General features: G+C 40.0%; 1 protein-coding gene across 2 annotated transcripts in view; it reads right to left on the reverse strand.

Moving 5' to 3' along the window:
• Positions 1 to 2,740: 2,740 nt before the first annotated feature.
• LOC121872719 (maestro heat-like repeat-containing protein family member 1) overlaps positions 2,741 to 19,311 on the reverse strand; it is a 225,743-nt gene continuing 209,172 nt past the window's right edge. For both annotated transcript variants that reach the window (XM_042375729.1, XM_042375730.1), the window contains 5 exons: positions 13,167 to 13,376; positions 12,818 to 12,967; positions 11,248 to 11,382; positions 4,216 to 4,318; positions 2,741 to 3,124 (listed from right to left, as the gene is read on the reverse strand). In XM_042375729.1, coding sequence (XP_042231663.1) covers positions 2,970 to 3,124; positions 4,216 to 4,318; positions 11,248 to 11,382; positions 12,818 to 12,967; positions 13,167 to 13,376 — 753 coding nt within the window. In that variant the 3' untranslated portion in view covers positions 2,741 to 2,969. The remainder of the gene's footprint in view (positions 3,125 to 4,215; positions 4,319 to 11,247; positions 11,383 to 12,817; positions 12,968 to 13,166; positions 13,377 to 19,311) is intronic.

The following is a 19,311-nucleotide window of genomic DNA, read 5'->3' on the forward strand; positions in this document are numbered from 1 at the left end:
TGTTTTAATTACGTGGTAAATTTCATCATTTACACGGGTGAAGTATAATTTGTTTATTTACTGAAGATATTTGTTTTTAGCTCATAAAATTCATAGAAATTACCCGGCCAGAATATAATTTACATTGCTGGAATTCTTATAAGATGGTGATTAATTTAAATATAAACATCCTGAAATTTGCATTAGACTTACAAATTTTTGATCTAATTTAAGAATATTATTAGAAATAGCAAAAATTTTATCTTTTGTACAAAATAAATGACGTTTATATTCAAATTATTGGCAGTCTTGCAAGGAATCCAGCAATGTCAATTATATTATCCTAACTTTAGTCTGAGGTATTATTTGTTACTAAACATGTAAGCCTAGTGTTTTCCCCAAACATTTCTCTGGTAGGGAGGGGAGGGAGGGACCCAGTGAGCGTGGGAAGAGGGGGGGGAGCGGAGGTGGGGTATTTTGATTGACAGATAGTGTTTGGGTGAAGTATAATTTGCTTATTTACTGAAGATATTTGTTTTAGCTCATAAAATTCATGGAAATTACCCAGCCAGAATATAATTTACATTGCTGGAATTCTTATAAGATGGTGATTAATTTAAACATAAACATCCTAAAATTTGCATTAGACATACAAATTTTAGATCTAATTTAAGAATTTTATTATAAAGAGCAAAAATTTTCTCGTTTGTGCAAAATATGATGTTTATATTCAAGGAATCCAGCAATGTCAATTATATTATCCTAACTTTAGTCTGAGGTATTATCTATTACTAAAAATGTAAGTCTTTTGTTTTCACCCAAACATTTCTCAGAGAGGGAGGAGCCAGCGAGCGTGGGAAGAGGGGGAGGGGGAGTTGAGTCCATTATTTAAATGGACATTAACCTGGCGACTGTATTTCTCTTAAATATTAATTGTGTGTGCATACCATCATAAAATTAAGATGTTCTTTTTACTACAACATACGTATTGTGTCGGAAAAAGTGTAGTTTGGGGGTCGGCCCAGTCTCTATTTTAATTAATCCCATATGTTCTGTTATTTCGTTTACGCGTTTCTATTTTACGTGAACCTCCACGGGTTCAATTGACCGAGTAAATGAAGACTATACTGTATTCACAATCAGTCATCTGGAACAGTACATTCCATCATGATTCCAGTAGTCAATTTGGTCACCATTAACATGCCTACATTGCCTAGTACTCTCAGTATTTCTGCAACTACCCAGAGCTTCCAGCCACCTTTCCATTCTTTATTTTGCCAATTAATTTCTTCACCCATTCTCTTTCAATCCTTGATCATGGTTCCTGTACTGGATCTATCACCCCTAGGCAGCCTCTATTCCATTTCTACACCACCACTCAGAAATAAACTGTAGTACAGTATTTTCTCCAGGCAACCTTGACTTCCACATTATCAACGACTGCATTACCATGGTTATTTCTCACACACTACTCATTAACAACATCCTTGTTTCTATTCACTATTTACCTAACTTTTTTGAAAAGCTCTCCTCTTGTATCTGCACTCTACAACATATCCACAAATGTGTCCTGATCTTGCTTCTTAGCCTCGTAAACCTCTCTTCTGGGCCTATGCTTGGCCTCTAGATACTCCACCTTGTCATCACCCATCTGCCAGGCCGCATACAATCTCGTTTTCTCATTTACTGCTCTGTCTACTTCATCATTCCACCACCATGTTACTGCCTGCCTGGCTGGGCCCTTCATCCAGCCACACATAAAGCCATAAAATTAAATCATACCAGTATCAAAATTTACAGTACCATGAAGACAAGTCAGTCTGTTGGTCTGCTTTTGGAGTGGGGATCCTCCAGCCCAAATCCAAGAAGTAAAAAAAATTATGGAAGTGAATGTTAATGCAGTGTTTTTTGTTTTTAGGTTTAATGTGTGTATTAAACCTGTCTATTATTTAAAACTTCTTTTGAATGGTTGGAAGACATGACCAAAAAATAAAAAAAAATGTGAAAGGTGGTAGGGAAGCAAAAGTGCAGGTGGTCTCAGGAGTAGACTGATGACTTAGAAGGGCACAGTGCTCAGTCATCATATTTTTTGTTGCTATTGTACAGGGTCTTGTGGCATTACCCATTTTCCTTATATTCATTATAATGTTCATATTCGGACTAAATATGTAAGGAATTTCATGTTGTAACTACAGTACTGTATATGTAAGGTACAGAAATTTGCGTGCGTGTGTGCGTACATGCATATACTATATGAATATGTTTGTGTGAGCGTGTATCGCATTACAAAAGCTTTAGTAAGTTACAGATATATTCTTACATTCTCAACATATTTTGCAACTGCAATGAATCTGGGGAATATACAGTAGTACTGTACCTGTTTTTTTACTCAGGGAAATGTACAGTACAGTACAGTACAGTACATACAGTACTCTGAACTTATTTAAGAGTTACAATTTTAATCTCATATGAGTGCATGGTTGCATGCAGTGGCGTGTCGTGAGAAAATGCTAGGGTAAGCAAATGACGCTTTCTTACTTGTAAAGTCACGAGATCTAAAAGAATTCTTTAGTAGATCACATACAGTCTGTGATCTAAAGAATTCTTTTAGATCTCGTGACTTTACAAGTAAGAAAGCGTCATTTGCTTACCCTAGCAATTTCTCACGACACGCCACTGGTTGCATGAATGTCCAAAGTAAGAAATTTATAGCAGTATCTTCCCAATAAATGTTGATTAGCAGGTACAAATATAACGAAGATTAATATTAATCATTTACAGATCTTTAATAGAAAGATTACTGTATAATCTGTTCAGGTAAATAATAATCAAATTTAAAAGGTGTTGATCTAACAAGGTTGTGAAGGATTTACAGTAGCTATGATTTACAATAGCTATTATTATTTTTTTTCATGATACGGTGTATCTGATGGATATTGTTCATTAACAGAAATAGAGATACCTGTAAAACCTCTCACTTTTTGATTACATTAGAGAAGATTATTATGTCTGTAGAGTAGTGGAATAGCAATCGCAGCAGCAGTTCTCACTGATGAGTCTGGATCACGAAGAAGGTACAAGAGGCCATGGCTGACTGCTGATACATTTAACTCATCACTGCCTTTACTGTGGTACACCAGATTACCTGTAGTGATAAAAATAAAGGATTTAAATATAATATCCCATTTCATGACCTTGGGCTGAGGTGAATTATCTGTAAGATCCAACTCGATGAACACCTATGACCAAGTTCATCGCTGCCATGAGGCATGATAGTTTAGTGGCTCGATGCATTTTTAAGAGAATAACAACTGATGCCAATGCAGCTCCTCACCCAGTCACACTAGAAGCATTTCAAGGTATCCAGTATTGTGGTGGGTGCCTGGTACACCCAGTGAAATTACTTGGTGAAGAGTTAAGCTTTCAAAATTCTACTGCAATTTGTAGTTACCCAGCCACTGTCAGATTTTCAAGACCCAAACCTCTCAATTATGGATGACCCATAACCTAATGACGGCCTTAACCCTCATGTCAAGCTGACTTTGAACAATTGGAGTGTCCCATTACAATCATCAGTTAAAAACAAAAAGAACTGATCTTCTGATCTTGAACTCCTATTCTATACACAAAACTGGACTGGGCAACTTCCTCCTCCCAGGGGTATGTTACAAAGTTAACTGGGACTGAAATCACAGGCTGTCAGACGGTGCACATGATGTAACATCACAACTCATTAGCCCTCTACTTTAATGACACTTCTTACCTCCAGGAGCCAACTTAAATTGTCCTGGTTATTGCTGAAAGTCACAAAAAATTTTGGATTAGTTCTAGCTGCTCCTGTTGACTAGTTTTAGGATTTTAGCCCCATAGACTTAGCAGTCCGTAGGATCAGTCACCCAATCCAGGTTTGATTACAAAACGGGATTTCAGGATTAATTCCCCACGTGTAAAATGATCTGAGATTTTTTGTATAGCTTATACTGTAGGTACAGTTTTTGTGACTTAAAAATGAAACCCAACTGTAGAATATCTTCCAACACATGATAAGTGGCAGGGTTTCTACAACACCCAGGCCAGCGTATAACATGGAATGAGAGAGAGAAAAAAAAGAAGCTCTGCCAGTCCATTCGGCTTGCATCTGTCTCTATACCTATTATTATATTTTTTTTATCCTAAAACAAGCGCATAAAAACAATGAAAAGTGACACAATGTCTGAAAAAGAATGAGTACAGTACCGATCAACAGAGCAGCAGCACGACGCAGAGATGACTCTGAACTTTTGAAGTATGATGAAGCAGCTTGAATGAAAAATCCCATGCGATCTTTCAGATCCATTACCTGTGTCACAAGTAAATAAAAAAAATAAATTGTAAAGAAGACGGGAAATGATAAAACATACATGGATATTTGATATCTATACAAAATGTGATTTATTAATGGCTGCTCTTGATTAATCAATCTGACACTGGCCTCAAAACAAAGCTATGAGAAAGATATGACAATAAAAGAGGAAATACAGTCGGCCCTTAACATAAGCGGGTTTATAATACAGTCGGCCCTTAACATAGGCGGGTTTATAATACAGTCGGCCCTTAACATACGCGGGTTTATAATACAGTGACCCCTCGTTTAACGAACGCCTCGGTTAACGAACTGCCTTCCATAAGGATCTTCAATTCGGTTAACGAACAAAAATTCGGTTAATGAATTTCTTACGAACCGACCTCAACATGTTTTCGCTTGCACTGACCGGGCAACCAGCTTTAGTATCAGTCCGCCAATAAAGTAATCGGTTTTAGGGCTTATATTCCTTACTATTTTAGTAAATATCAAGAAGTTTATACTATTCAATAATTTTAAAAGTTTAATATTAACTTTTTTAGTCATTTTAACAATTATTGAACATAATTGAAGGTAAAGAAACTAGTTTCTGGCATGCCATCCAGCCTGTTAACACACCAGACAGGCGTTAGTCTCTCTCTGTTTTCAGTGGAGGTAACATCTTTCTTGAGACTCTCTTCAACTAAACGCTTTTTTTCTGTGATTCCAAGCAAATTATTGGTCATTTTGAAATATATTTTCCATATTGACAATATATAATGCAGTGCAGTGTTGATTTAAAGAAATTAATCTTGAAATACACCAAGAGAACTAAAATTTTATGGGTGAAATGGTGCCATGGGGTGACTTCTCTTCCACCCCAATGCCTTCTCTTCTTCCTTCTCCTCCACCCCCAGTCTAATTCCCATCATCATCATCATCATCCAGGAGCCTTCTACATACACACCTCAAAGTAAGTGAACTTTTCTACCATTTTTGTTGAATTTAGGCAATTTTCGGTGAGCTGGAACCAATTACCCAAAAACCCATTGAAACAATGGTTTCGGTTAACTAACTTTTCGGTTAACGAATGACCTTCTGGAAAGGATTGAGTTCGTTAACCGAGGGGTCACTGTACACAGACTTGCAAATACGCGGATTGCCCCGCTGGAGGAATATTCTGTACATTGAAGTAATTGAAGTACATTTAAATCGCGCGTCATTCAACTCGCGCGCGACACCGAACACAGGACACCGCCCGCTCCCGCAACCTCACACACACTTGCATAGCTCTCCCTCACTCAGTCAGTCTCGCTGTAACCACGCTTGTGTTGACATCAGCATTGTAGTTGAAAAAATATTACATTTCCGTGAATGTATTATATCAAACACAGTATGAATAGAATATCACTAATATAAGAGTATTTTAACCGAAAACTACTAAAAAAACGAGTAACATATCTTGAACATTGGAAGGTTAGGTAAAGTCTTTTGTTTTCATGTAGTTTATCCTAATTTACATTGAAATGCATTACGTTTCAGCAAAACTACTATTTATTTCTGAGAATATGGAAATGTAATATTTTGCTGAAATGACGTACGTATTACAGTGGAAAGTGACGAAAGCAATGACTCGCTTTCTTTCGCTCAAAAGATGTTACCGTAATCGCTTTTCGAATGGTTTTCAGTTAAAAACTGTTGTATTACAATAATATTCTATCCTAATTCACTTGTGATGCAACAGTTTTTTTAACTGAAAACCATTCGAAAAGCGATTACGGTAACATCTTTTGAACGAAAGAAAGCAAAAGTCATTGTTTTCGTCACGATTTTGTCCCACATTCCACTGTAATACTTACGTCATTTCAGCAAAAATATTTCATTTCTGTGAATGTAGTATATCAAGCACAGTATGAATATAATATCATTGTAATATAACAGTATTTTAACCGAAAACTATTAAAAAAACGAGTAACATCTCTTGAACATTGGAAGGTTAGGTAAAGTCTTTTGTTTTCGTCATGTATTTTATCCTATTTTACACTGAAATACATCACGTTTCAGCAAAACTACTATTTATTTCTGAGAATATATTCATTCAGGCACAGTTTAGGTAAAATATACATGTGCTGTAACATTTTTTTAATTGAAAACGATTCGAAAAACACGTACCCTCTAGCCCTGTTCAAGGAGAAGACTGGGAGGAGCTGTTTGGTGCTTAAGACGATGACAAGGAAAATGATTTTGATGGATTTTAATGAAAATATTCAGAAAGACCCTGGCACTGTCAAGGAAAGTGGCTGCTGAAGGCTTCCAGGACATGGCAGAGGACGAGATTAGGGAGCTAATTGAAGAGCACGACACTGAGCTGACCGAGGAGGATCTACAGGAGTTAGTAGACTCAGGCAAGGAAGAGGAAGCGAAAGGGAAAGAGGATGAGGAAGAGCACCGAGAAATAACGTTGGAGAAGTTGCAGGAGATGACCAGGAATATTGAGGCACTGAAAAACCTGGCCTATAGTATGGACCCCTCCATGGTGCGTGCCCTGAAATTCATGCGAGGGATGGATGACGTTTTCGCTCCATACAAAAACATCATGGAAGAAATGAAAGAAAGAGACGACAACTCCCTATCACCATGTTCTTTGATCACCGAAGGAGAGATTTAACACCATCAATCACTGGCGGCAGTGAGGAAGCAGCTGAATCCACCGTCGCCCCCACTTCACCACCCGTTATGGAATTGAGTGACGATGAGCCCGATGACCCCCGTCCTGTGAAATTTTTATCTCTTTTTTTTTAATAGCTTTTCTTGCCATGTTTATTGTTTGTAAAAATGCACAGCACAGTACAGTTCAGTACTGTACATAGGAAGTGGAGGTGCAGTTATTCACAAAACATTTGTGTTCGTTGTTGGCAGTAGTGACGGTGAGGAGGTGGAGGAGGGAGCGGAGGGAGCGAGTTGGGAGGAGTGGTGACCTTGGACGCGGGAGCAGGGACGAGTGGAGATGCCAGCCAGTACATTATGGGTGTATTAATTGTTTTTATAGCTATTTTTGCATTTTAATATTAAATATTGTACATTACGTTTCAACAAAACTGCCATTTATTTCTGAGAACATGGAAATGTAATATTTTTGCTGAAATGATGAACGTATTACAGTGGAAAGTGGGATAAAATTGTGACGAAAGCAATGACTTTCTCTTTCTTTCGTTCAAAAGATGTTACCGTAATCGCTTTTCGAATGGTTTTCAGTTGTGGGATTATAAGGCTAATGATAGGATAGAATATTATTGTAATACAGTACGAGTACAACAGTTTTTTAACTGAAAACCATTCGAAAAGCGATTACGGTAAAATCTTTTGAATAACGAAAGAAAGCAAAAGTCATTGTTTTCATCATGATTTTATCCCACTTTCCACTGTAATATGTACGTCATTCCAGCAAAAATATTATATTTCCATATTTATTTCTGAGAATACCTATATTCATTCAGTCACAGTTAAGGTAAAATATACTTGTGATGTAATATTTTAATGAAAATACGGTATCGTAGTTTTCTTTTGTTTCAAATTTAATTAACAAAGATTGATGTTTCAAATGTAATGAACAAAAATTTATGTACAGTATCTATAAATAAACTTTAATAAATGAATACTTTATGTTTTACATCGTCCTGTGCTACCATACCATGGATTTGGCTACTTTGGGCTTGCTATGATGACGCAAGAGATCTGCCCTGGCAACTGTACCGACACTCACAGCTGGTGGTGCGTTGGTGCATCGTTTCCATTGTTTACTGGTAATTACTGGTAAATATTTTTCAACCTAACGAAACTATTACCCGTTTAGAGGTCGACCCCCAATTTTTTGCCAAATAATTTGGTCTTAAAAACTTGAACTACACACAGGTATATACGGTAAATAAGGACATGGGGGGGGCCAGGTTTGTTTTTGGGGGGGGGGGGCAGCACATATACGCGGATTTTTAACATCCACGGGTATCTCTGTTACGTAACCCCCGCGTTTGTTAAGGGCCGACTGTATCTGTAAGAAAGGCAAGTAATAGATTATGAGTGAGCTTAGCATATTGTTCAAAAGAACAATTTTGCTTGAACGATGGTGATGTATTAAGATCACCCCGTATTTATGAAAAAAAAAATTGCATGAACGATGGTCATCATCCAGTCAACACGGAATACGGAATGTATCTCTTGGCTCACTTTTCACCTGTGATTGACCCTCACACTGCCAAGCGGCCACCCGGTGAACTACAGTACCAAGTTTTGTTCCATGGTGATCAAACATGGCCGTGATCGTATAAGTCAACAATCATCGGTCAGTATCAATGTTGTTATTTATCACGAGTGTTTTTTATTTTTGCCTAACAGTGAGTGGACATCACTAACGTTCACATTATACTATGTTTTGGTGACTGTGAAGTGAATTCTGCTTCTTTTTGTGACTGTAAAGTGCTGGGCCTCTTTTGTTGTGAATATAATGTGAGCAGTGCCGGTCGTAATAACTTTATCATCATTCAATCTGTTTATGTGACTGTGAAGTGAGCAGTGTAACTTTGAAAATGTCTGGGAAGGCCATGGCATCCAAGACAACTTTGTCTTTGAGGTGAAGCTTGACACTGTGAAGTGGCATGAGACTCCCCAGAGCCTGTGTGGGAGTCAGAGTGGCATCTCCACTCCACCTTCAAGTCCCCTTAGCTTCAAAGGGGACATGTGATGATGCCCAGACTTGTTCGTAATGATGTGGTGAGTGTTGTTTAATTGTGTTTTAAGTACATTATTAGTGTAGGAATTTTATTTTTTTTGGTGATACATGTGGGTGTCGGACTGTTATTATAAGATTTGCATACTACAAAGATGTGTTGTTTTCTGCATAACATAAGCAATATATTAGAAAAATAGTGGATTCATCCAGATTCCATGTTATAACCAAGTTGGAATCGTACTACCCTACTGTACATGGTCAGCAATCCTACGGGGCAGAATCCCTAAGCCCTAACTTACATGATTAGGTTCTAAAAATTTATTAAACTTAAAAAATAATTATTTTAAACCTTTATACCAGATTTCATAAGGTTACTCATTAACATGAATGTAATCTAAAAATTTCTATAGACAGAAATTAAACATTGTAAGTCTAAGTTCAGTACAAATGAAATATGGATCATACATGGTAAAGTAACTTTTATGTCCATTTGAGCCCCTTGGAGCAAAGGAGTTAAAGAAACATGGAACAAAAAACCTATAATGGAACACTACATGGAGATTTGGTGACTCCCAAGCATACTTGTCAGACAACTCTCTTCCTGAGAATGAAACATCCACTTATTTCATTCTAGCTAGATCCATTATGTGGTATAGAAATACCTGTATCATAAAAAAATAAATAAATAAAATCAATCTGTGCGCAGAAAAATTATGTGGCCATAGGGCTAAGAGTGTTGGTCACATAACTAACTTACAAGCTAACCAGTAACTTTAGTTGCGCTGCAAAGTGAGCACTCATACAAAATGATATAAACCTGTTGCAGAAAATAAAACAAATACCTAGGACTGGATGGCAGCACTGTATACCATGTGCATAAAAAAAATAGCCATCCGTTACGTCAGAGCAAGTGAAGGTGTGACTAGATCTAAGGTGGTGATCCTATTGATATCATCTTGTAGCCTAATTCAAACAAATACTGTACACAGTAAGTGGATTACAGCATCAGTGTGTATGAACGATAAAAAAATTTCTCTAGCCATTTCCATTTGAGAATTTTCATGCCACAGGTACCATTGTGGAATTTGGTATGAAAATGAAGAAAATCTTATTTTTTGTTCAATCCAGAAAGTGACGTCTAGCTTTATACCTAGGTATGTACTGAAACATGGTAATAAATATGCAATTAAGAGTACATAAAACTTTTCTAATAACAGGTTGTATAGTGGCCATGTAATCTAAACTTTTACATACAGTGGTCCCTCGGTTAACGAGCGCCTCGGTTAATGAGATTTCGTTTAACGAGTTACCTTCCATAAGATTCTTAACTTCGGTTAACGAGCAATCCCTCGATTAACGAGTTTCTTACGAGCTGACCTGAACATGTTTTCGCTTGCATTTGGCGGTCCACCAGCTGTAGTATTTGTCCGCCAATACAGTAATCAGTTCTAGGGCTTATATTCCTTACCATTTTAGTAAATATCAAGAAGTTTACAGTATTCAAGAATTTTAAAAGTTTAATATTAAATTTTCTAGTAATTTTAACAATTATTGAACATAACTGAAGGTAAAGAAGCTAGTTTCTGGCACGCCATCCAGCCTGGCAACACACGAAACAGGCGTTAGTCTCTCTCTTTTCAGTGGAGGTAACATCTTGCTTGAGACTCTCTTCAACTAAATGCTTTTTTTCTGTGTTTCCAAGCAAATTATTGGTCATTTTGAAATTTATTTTACATATTGACAATATATGATGCAGTGCAGTGTTGATTTAAAGAAAATAATCTTGAATTACACCAAAAGAACTAAAATTTTATGGGTGAAATGGTACCATGGGGTGACTTCTCTTCCACCCCAATGCCTTTTCTTCTCCCTTCTCCTCCACCCCCATTCTAATTCCCATCATCATCATCATCCAGGAGCCTTCTACATACACACCTCAAAGTAAGTGTACTTTTCTACCCTTTTTGTTGAATTTAGGCAATTTTCGGTGAGCTGGAACCAATTACCCAAAAACCCATTGAAACAATGGTTTCGGTTAACGAGCAACCTTCTAGAACGGATTGTGCTCGTTAACCGAGGGACCACTGTAATTTCAATATTTTTTCATCTGCCACATAACTATAAACTGCTTATGAAATCTAAACAAACAGATGATAGTTACATTAACAGAGTGGTAGAGAAAATGTTTGAACAATATATAATATGAGGAAAAGCTTCTTACCATGTGCTTTGTGAGGTCAGTAATAAACTGGTGGTAGTTCAGAGCACCACTGGGAATTAAATGATCCTGGAACATTACATTCATTGCTTCTGAACCAAGGTGAGGACCCATTGCCTGCAGAGCACTCTTGCACATCTAAAAATATAATATCATGATATATACAACATCTTTACCATAAATGGAGGGTGTAAAGCAAGTAAAATTAACACAATCTCAAAATTTATGTAGCTAATACTGTATATTAAAACCTAATGACTGAATCAGCACAATTCCCTATAAAAGAAATTAGAATGTGACCTTTGAGGAATATGTCACAATCCCAATTTCAAATTTCCTGTTATATGTAGGTAGTAAGCAGCTACCAAACAGGGAGGTACTACTGCCTGGGAAGATATTGGAAGCAGAATGTGCTGTCTAATGGTAGACCCTGCTGCCATGTGGCATCAAAAAATTGTGACTAAGATCCAGGATGCTGATCTGACTTTCTGCCTCATTTACACACAATTGCAGGGTCTCAATTGTTTCTCTTACTTTGACATACCAAGAAAAACATAAAGGGAATACTTTTCTTACATGCGCACGAGTTATCACAGAACGGTGGGCAGATTTGCATAATTTTCTTCATTTTTCTTTTACTGTAACATACACAAAGAATAGCATTTCTTACAATTCGCAGAAGTTATCACACAGAGCAGAGGAGGGGGAGTGGAGTGGGGGGGCGCTCTCAGTTGTTCTCTCTCTCTTGCGTAAGGAAACTATGTATATTGTCAAATGTCAATGCAATATTTTGTCTTTTAATCTATTTATTAATATTATTTGGAATTATTCCTCACATTTACTGGTAAAGTTTATATTTTTTATGTACAAAGAATAGCTTCTTCTACACACAAACCACCCTCTGGGTGACATGATAACAGCTCAGCTCAAGGGCAACCCACCTGCGGGGGGGGGGGGCAAGGGAATAGGTAAGCCCTCACAGTCAGGCTCAGTGAGCTAATATTTTAGTAGTTGGTTTTTCCTTTCCTTCGTTTTTGTTAGATTCTAAATCCCCTTCTTTTGTTGAGTATATGTTGCTTATATATTTTGACACAAGCCTGATCCAGGGGGGAACTGCCCCCTCTTGCCACCCCCCCTTTAGCACACGCCCATGGTTCAGGTGCTAGGTCACTGGGGGCAGACAGAGCCTCTCACACATCCTGCGCGGGGTCGCACTTGTTATGCCATTCCGAGATTGAGACATTATATCTTAGGATAGTGCGAGTTATTGTACAGTACTTCACTTTTTCATAGTAGTGACAATGCAGGAAAAGCAATTGGGCAGCAACCACTGTAAATCTGATCTTAGCCACTGCATAGCGTTATTTGGTGTTAATTTCTTAACATCATAAAACTGATCAGTCGCATATCAGTCAATTGTATAATGGTCAACACCTGTACTGGCATACTATTTTTTAATCAGTCTATCAATGTTGCATTCAATGGACCACCCAAGCAATCAAACTTGACAATCTCTAACACTGCTTCAATGACTCTTTGGTAATATGAAGAGACAAAAATTTTTTTTATATACCACGACTGTTGGAGGATGAGGATCTGCCAAGTGAACTAATGATGCCAAAAGGTGAAGATGAATTTGCTCTCGAAACTCTTCACTGCCACCAACTGATGCTGCCAAGCCACGTAAAACACCTAAGCCAGCTTCACGCACCTCACCTGAAGACTAAAGGAAAAACATAATAAATGTGATCACTTTGTAAAAATTTTCCCATCCCACCTCCTAAAATACACTGATGGTAGTCCTGAAGAATTAAAAATACAGAACAGCATTTTCATGAATAGACCAATATAACTATATTGAATAAAACTGAGCATATAAACAGTGCTTCCTACAGGTAAATTCTTTAACTGAAAAAACCTACTTTTTCTGAAAAGAGTCTGATTCTGATGAGGAGTGTAGGTGTGTGCTGGAGTACAGTTTCCTGCGGCAGACGTGGCAGGAGAGCAGCAAGTCCTCTTAAAGCCTCCAGAGCTACCTGGGTTTCTATACTAACTCCATCACAATTGCTACTATCACGTTGGTCCGTTGCTTCAACCAGAGCAGTAATAATCTCTGCCAATTTTTCTGATACCTGAAAAATCACATGAATTTATCAAAATAAAGAGAATATTACTACAGGATCAAGCCACACATAATCAATCAATTTATTATATACAGTACAGTACAGTATTTATTTATATTAATTCAATAAAATATTCTTCATTTTATACCTTAGATCTTCGATTTGTTTGTTATTATAAAAGTAATTATTTCTTTATAACTTGTTGAATCAGTGTACAATAAAATACAGTACAGTACAGTACATGTATTTGTACAGGCTGATTTAATTTCAAACCAATGGTAAATAGATGAGAAGCCTCCCCCCCCCCACACCATTCTAATTTCCTAGTTTGAGTTTGGACCATTGTTTAACACTTTCGTGCACCGGTGTATTTGTAACATCATCACCTGCCACACACAGGGCTAGTTGTGACTTTTTGGCACAGAAGGGCTGTGCTGTATCTTTTATCCTTTGGTTGATTTTACGACAACTGGTTAATTTTTTTGTATGAAACCAACTGCATTCTGTGTTAAACTGGTTGCTCTTTCACTTAAACAAGAAAAATTGTGAAAAAAGAAGGAAGAAATACTTCTGAAGATGTGAAGTTATGCAATATAGTTCTCACCACAAACAACTTGCATTTAACAAAAAAATAAATAAAAATAAATAAATAAATAAATATAATAAGTATTAGAGTACAACAAAAAAAGCAGACAATTTCAAGCTTAATATTGGTAAAATCAGAAATTGGACATGAATAATAAAAAGGACAAAATTAAATACAGTAATACCCCCGGTTAGCGCTACCCTGTACAGCGCTGTTTCATTAGAGAAATCTTGCTTGCATTCTTGGAGCTCTAGCAATTAAAAAACAAATAACAAATAGAAAAGTGACTTAAAAGTCAGGATTCTAACCACTCACGCCAGATCAAGAGCAGTTCTCTATGTTTTTAATCACTCGGCCAATCAGCACCAAGCACTCTTTGTTTATCCCGAACACTACCTACAGTGCCCCAACACCACTCACACACCCCAACACCACCCACACACCCCAACACCACCCACACACTCCAACACCACCCACACACCCCAACACCACCCACACACCCCAACACCACTCACACCCCAACACCACTCCACACACCCCAACACCACCCACACACCCCAACACCACCCACACACCCCAACACCACCCACACCCCAACACCACCCACACCCCAACACCACCCACACACCCAGCACCACCCACACACCCCAACACCCACACACTCAACACCCACACCCCACACCACCACCCACCCACACACCACCCAACACCACCCACACACACTCCCCACACATCCAACACATCCACACACCACACCGCCCACACCCACACCACCACACACCCACACACACAACACCACCCACACACCCCAACACCACCACACACCGCCCCCACACCACCCACACACAACCACACACACCCACACCACACACCCCAACACCACCCACACACCCCAACACCACCCACACACCCCCACACACCCAACACCACCCACACACACCCAACACCACCACACACCCAACACCACACACCCCCAACACACCACCACAACACACACCAACCACCCCACGTTCCCACCACACACTCTCCACACACCCCCAACCCACCCACACACTCAACACCACCCACACACCCCGCCCACCCACACAACCCCAACACCACCCACACACCCACACACACACCACCCACACCCAACACCAACCCACCCACACCCCACCACCCACACACCCCACACACCCCAACACCACCCACACACTCCAACCATCCACACATTCCAGCACCACCCACACACCCCAACACCACCCACACACCTCAACACCACCCACACACCCCAACACCACCCACACACCCACCACCCACCACCCACACCACACACCCCAACACCACCCACACACCAACACCACCCACACTCAACACTCCAGCACACCACAACACTACACCACCCACACACCCCAACACCACCCACACACCCACCCCACACCACCCACACCCAACCCATCACACCCAACACCCACACACACACCAAACACCACCCACCACACTCCAACACCACCCACACACCCCAACACCATCCACACATTCCAACACCACCCACACACCCCAAAACCACCCACACACCCCAACACCACCCACACACCCCAACACCATCCACACATTCCAACACCACCTATGTCATTATCAACAACACCACCTATGTCATCATCAACACCACCTATGTCATTATCAACAACACCACCACCTATGTCATCATCAACACCACCACCTATGTCATCATCAACACCACCTATGTCATTATCAACACCACCACCTATGCTGTCATCAACACCATTACATGCCTCATCATCACCATGACCCAGCACTTCGTTATTGGTGGTGGAAATCGTTCGTGTCTGTCCTTCATGGAGGGGGAGGAGAGTGACAGTTAACACCACCTGTCTCAGCAGATGGTACAGGACAAAGCAGGCTATCCTGTATCATTATATCAATATTTGACCTGCCTGTATCAGAAGCTCAAAGCGACAGCATCTCCTGGTGAGTACTTCACCTTGCATTTTATTTTGTTAATTTATAGAGTAATTTTTTTTACAATATTAACAATACTATATTATTTGTGTACAGTGGTGTTTGCATAAATAAATACATCTCTGTGTCTGTCCGTGTGAGATACGTACTGCAGTTTAGACTCTCAGAAAACATTCCCTGGCACTGATGAGTAGTTTAGAATCTCAGAAAACTTTTTCCAGTAACCGGAAACATTTCGGGGATGTGCAATACTCTGTCCTTGTGAGATACATAGGTTAGACTCTCGGAAAACCCTCCCCAGCACTGATGCGTAGTTCAGAATCTTGGAAAACTTTCCCTAGCACCTGGAAACATTCCAGGGATGCAAAATTGTATTTGTCCGTGCGAGATAAGGCTAAACCTCTATTTACAATATCCTAATCTATGATAATTCGCATTACTCATCCCACCAACTTGCCAAGTCGGCATATTGAAAGCACGACTCACTTCATTTGTCAGCTGTGGCGTCATCTACCCAAATGCCGCCTCATAACCATCTGGTGAACTACAGACCAGGAATTATTTCTTCTTGCTTACCTGTGTGTGAGAAATGGAACACAATGTTTATCGGACATCATCGGTGTTGATTTTTGACCTTACAGTGAGAGGACATCACTAGTTCACACTGTATTCTGTTTTAGTGACTGTGAAATTCTTTCACTCTGACTGCAAAGTACTTCCCTGTTTTAGTGTCTGTGAAGTTCTTTCTCTCTGACTATGAAGTGCTATCACTTTGATCTCCCACCCTGACAATGGGTGACCTGACATTGCATCAGGTCAGGTTAGGTCCATTAACATGAGGCCCACTAATCCTCTACCACACCTCCAACACAAGTGTTAAAAGACCACTGGTGGAGTCAACGAATCTACGATTCGTACTATTAAGAAGGATGCAGCCAAGATCAAAGAACACATGAGAATCACAAAGTCTGCAGGTGCTTCAATGATCAAGTATTGTCAGAACAAGGTGATGTTAAAGGTGGAAAATTTGCTGGTGAGTTACTTGATTCGTGAGGCGCGACGCAACATGACGGTGGACACGCTATCCGTTCAAGAGTACGCCCGTGAACTGTACGCAGCAGTGTCACGCAAGATGGGAATTGCAGAGCCCAAACCCTTCAATGCTTCCTCTGGTTGGCTGCATAGGTTTAAGAAGAGGAACAAGATCACCAACATCAACATTGGTGGTGAAGAAGCGAGTGCTGATCGTGTGGCGGCTAGAGATTTTCCTCCGTTCTTAAGTGAGGTTATGGAGGAAGGACAGTACACCGACGACCAGGTGTTTAACATGGACGAATCCGGTCTATTTTGGAAAAAGCTGCCTACCAAGGCCTTCGTTGTCCAGTCTGCCAGCAAGATTCGGGGCCGGAAGTTGCAGAAGGAGAGCATCACCGTCCTCTTTACCACGAATGCCTCCGGTACCTGTAAACTCAAGTTATCGGTGATCCACACAGCCCGCAAGCCGCACGCCTACAAGAACGTGGACATGAGCAAGATTAATGTCCTCTGGCTGACCTCAAGTAAGGCGTGGATGTTCTCTGCTCTGTCACTCTCCTGGTTTGATGACTGTTTCGTTCCCGACGTGAAGAAATTCTGCGAGCAACAGAATGTTCCATTCAACATTCTGTTGCTCCTTGACAACACACCAAGACACTCGCCACTACTTATGGATCGTCACCCCAACGTAAAAGTGGCCTTCCTTCCTCCCAACACTACGACATTAATCTAGCCCATGGACCAGGAGTTGATCTGCAATGTGAAAGCTGCATACTCTGCAAAGAAGTTTAAACTCCTGAATGACTGTACCAACACCAAGGATGAGTTGCGTAAGTTGGGTGACACTGATAGCGAGAGCAAAAGCGACGAGGACAAGGAACAACAGGTGGTGAATCAAGAAGTTCTCGTCAAACAGTTTTGGAAAAAATTTAACGTCAAACAAGCTGTGGACTTCTTGGTGGAGGCATGGGATCAGCTGTCTGTAGCTACGATTCGTCACGCATGGAGGCATGTGTTGCAGGGTATACCAGGTGAGAGGCGGAGTCAACCTGTGACTGGTGAGGTTCAGTCTGTTACAGTGGCATTGGACCTTGCAAGAGAAGCTGCGCACAGTATTACAGCTGAAGGCTTCTCCGAGACCACCAACGAAGACATCCTGGAGGTGATCAGAGATCCTGAAATGACTGCCGACGAGATGTTGGAAGATGATCACATCAGTGAAGAGGCAGGTGGTGCGTCAACCCCAGAAGAACACAAGTTAACGCATAGTCATGTTAAGGGTGCCATCGAGTGTGCAGAGAAATTGAAGCTCTTCCTTTCCAACGACCATGACAATGACCGCTATGAAGTCTTCCATACCCGGCTGGTGCAGGCTATGGAGCTGCACATCAAGGTGTATGAAGACAACATCAACACTAGCCGTCAAAAAAGCATTACCGAGTTTTTCGCCCGCAACCCACCACAGCCAGCCCGAGCCAGTGAAGGTGACTTTGAGGGATTTGTCAGGGAGGCCCTGACAACTATGGCAGATAGTGATGGTGATTCACCTGAGGGCCAGTAATCTGCCCTCTGCCTCGGAACCAGCCTCCATCCCCGTATGCCGACCCATCTCTTCTACTAACGTAAGTGTTAAACCTAAACTTTATTTTTCCTAACCTAACCTCTTCTATATTAATTGTGTGTGCACACCATCATGAAGTTAAGATAACATTTTTACTACAACATAGTTTTGTGTCATCAAAAAGTTGAGTTTGGGGGGTCGGGCCAGTCTCTATTGGCATTAATCCCATATGTTCTGTTGTTCACTTTCCGCAGTACCCTGTGGTTTCAATTGACTGCGTAAATCGGGGTACTACTGTATATTAAATGCATCTTCCGAAAGCGTGAATTTGCTACCAGAGTTTAACGGTTAATTAAAGTATAATACTTCTGATAAACTTCCTACAGTACTTACTTGTGTTTGAAATAATGAATGCATGCATCTTTATATAATTTAGCTAAATATCTTTCTCGTCAGAAACGGTCATCCCAACGATTATGAATAAACTCATTTAGAAATACTGTACATTATTACTTCCGGACAAAATCAGACAGGTTTGCAACAGCGAATCACCTGTAAATTTTGAGGAGGGGGCGTGGCATCTTTTCTCAGCTGGGAAAAAACGTGCTATAGGTGGGGAGAAGGTTATACTACAGTGCATTTCAACACAGTGACAGTGCTAAAAGGTAAGATTGGTTGGGAGTGATTACAAACACTAGTTGATTACGAGTTGTTGATAATTTAATGGTTGGGACTGGGATATTCTTTTAGCATGTGTGTGTGTGTCTGTGTACACACAAATATACAATACAGGTAAAGGA

Source organism: Homarus americanus, unplaced genomic scaffold, assembly GCF_018991925.1.
Source record: "Homarus americanus isolate GMGI-L3 unplaced genomic scaffold, GMGI_Hamer_2.0 scaffold39155, whole genome shotgun sequence".
Taxonomy (NCBI): domain Eukaryota; kingdom Metazoa; phylum Arthropoda; class Malacostraca; order Decapoda; family Nephropidae; genus Homarus; species Homarus americanus.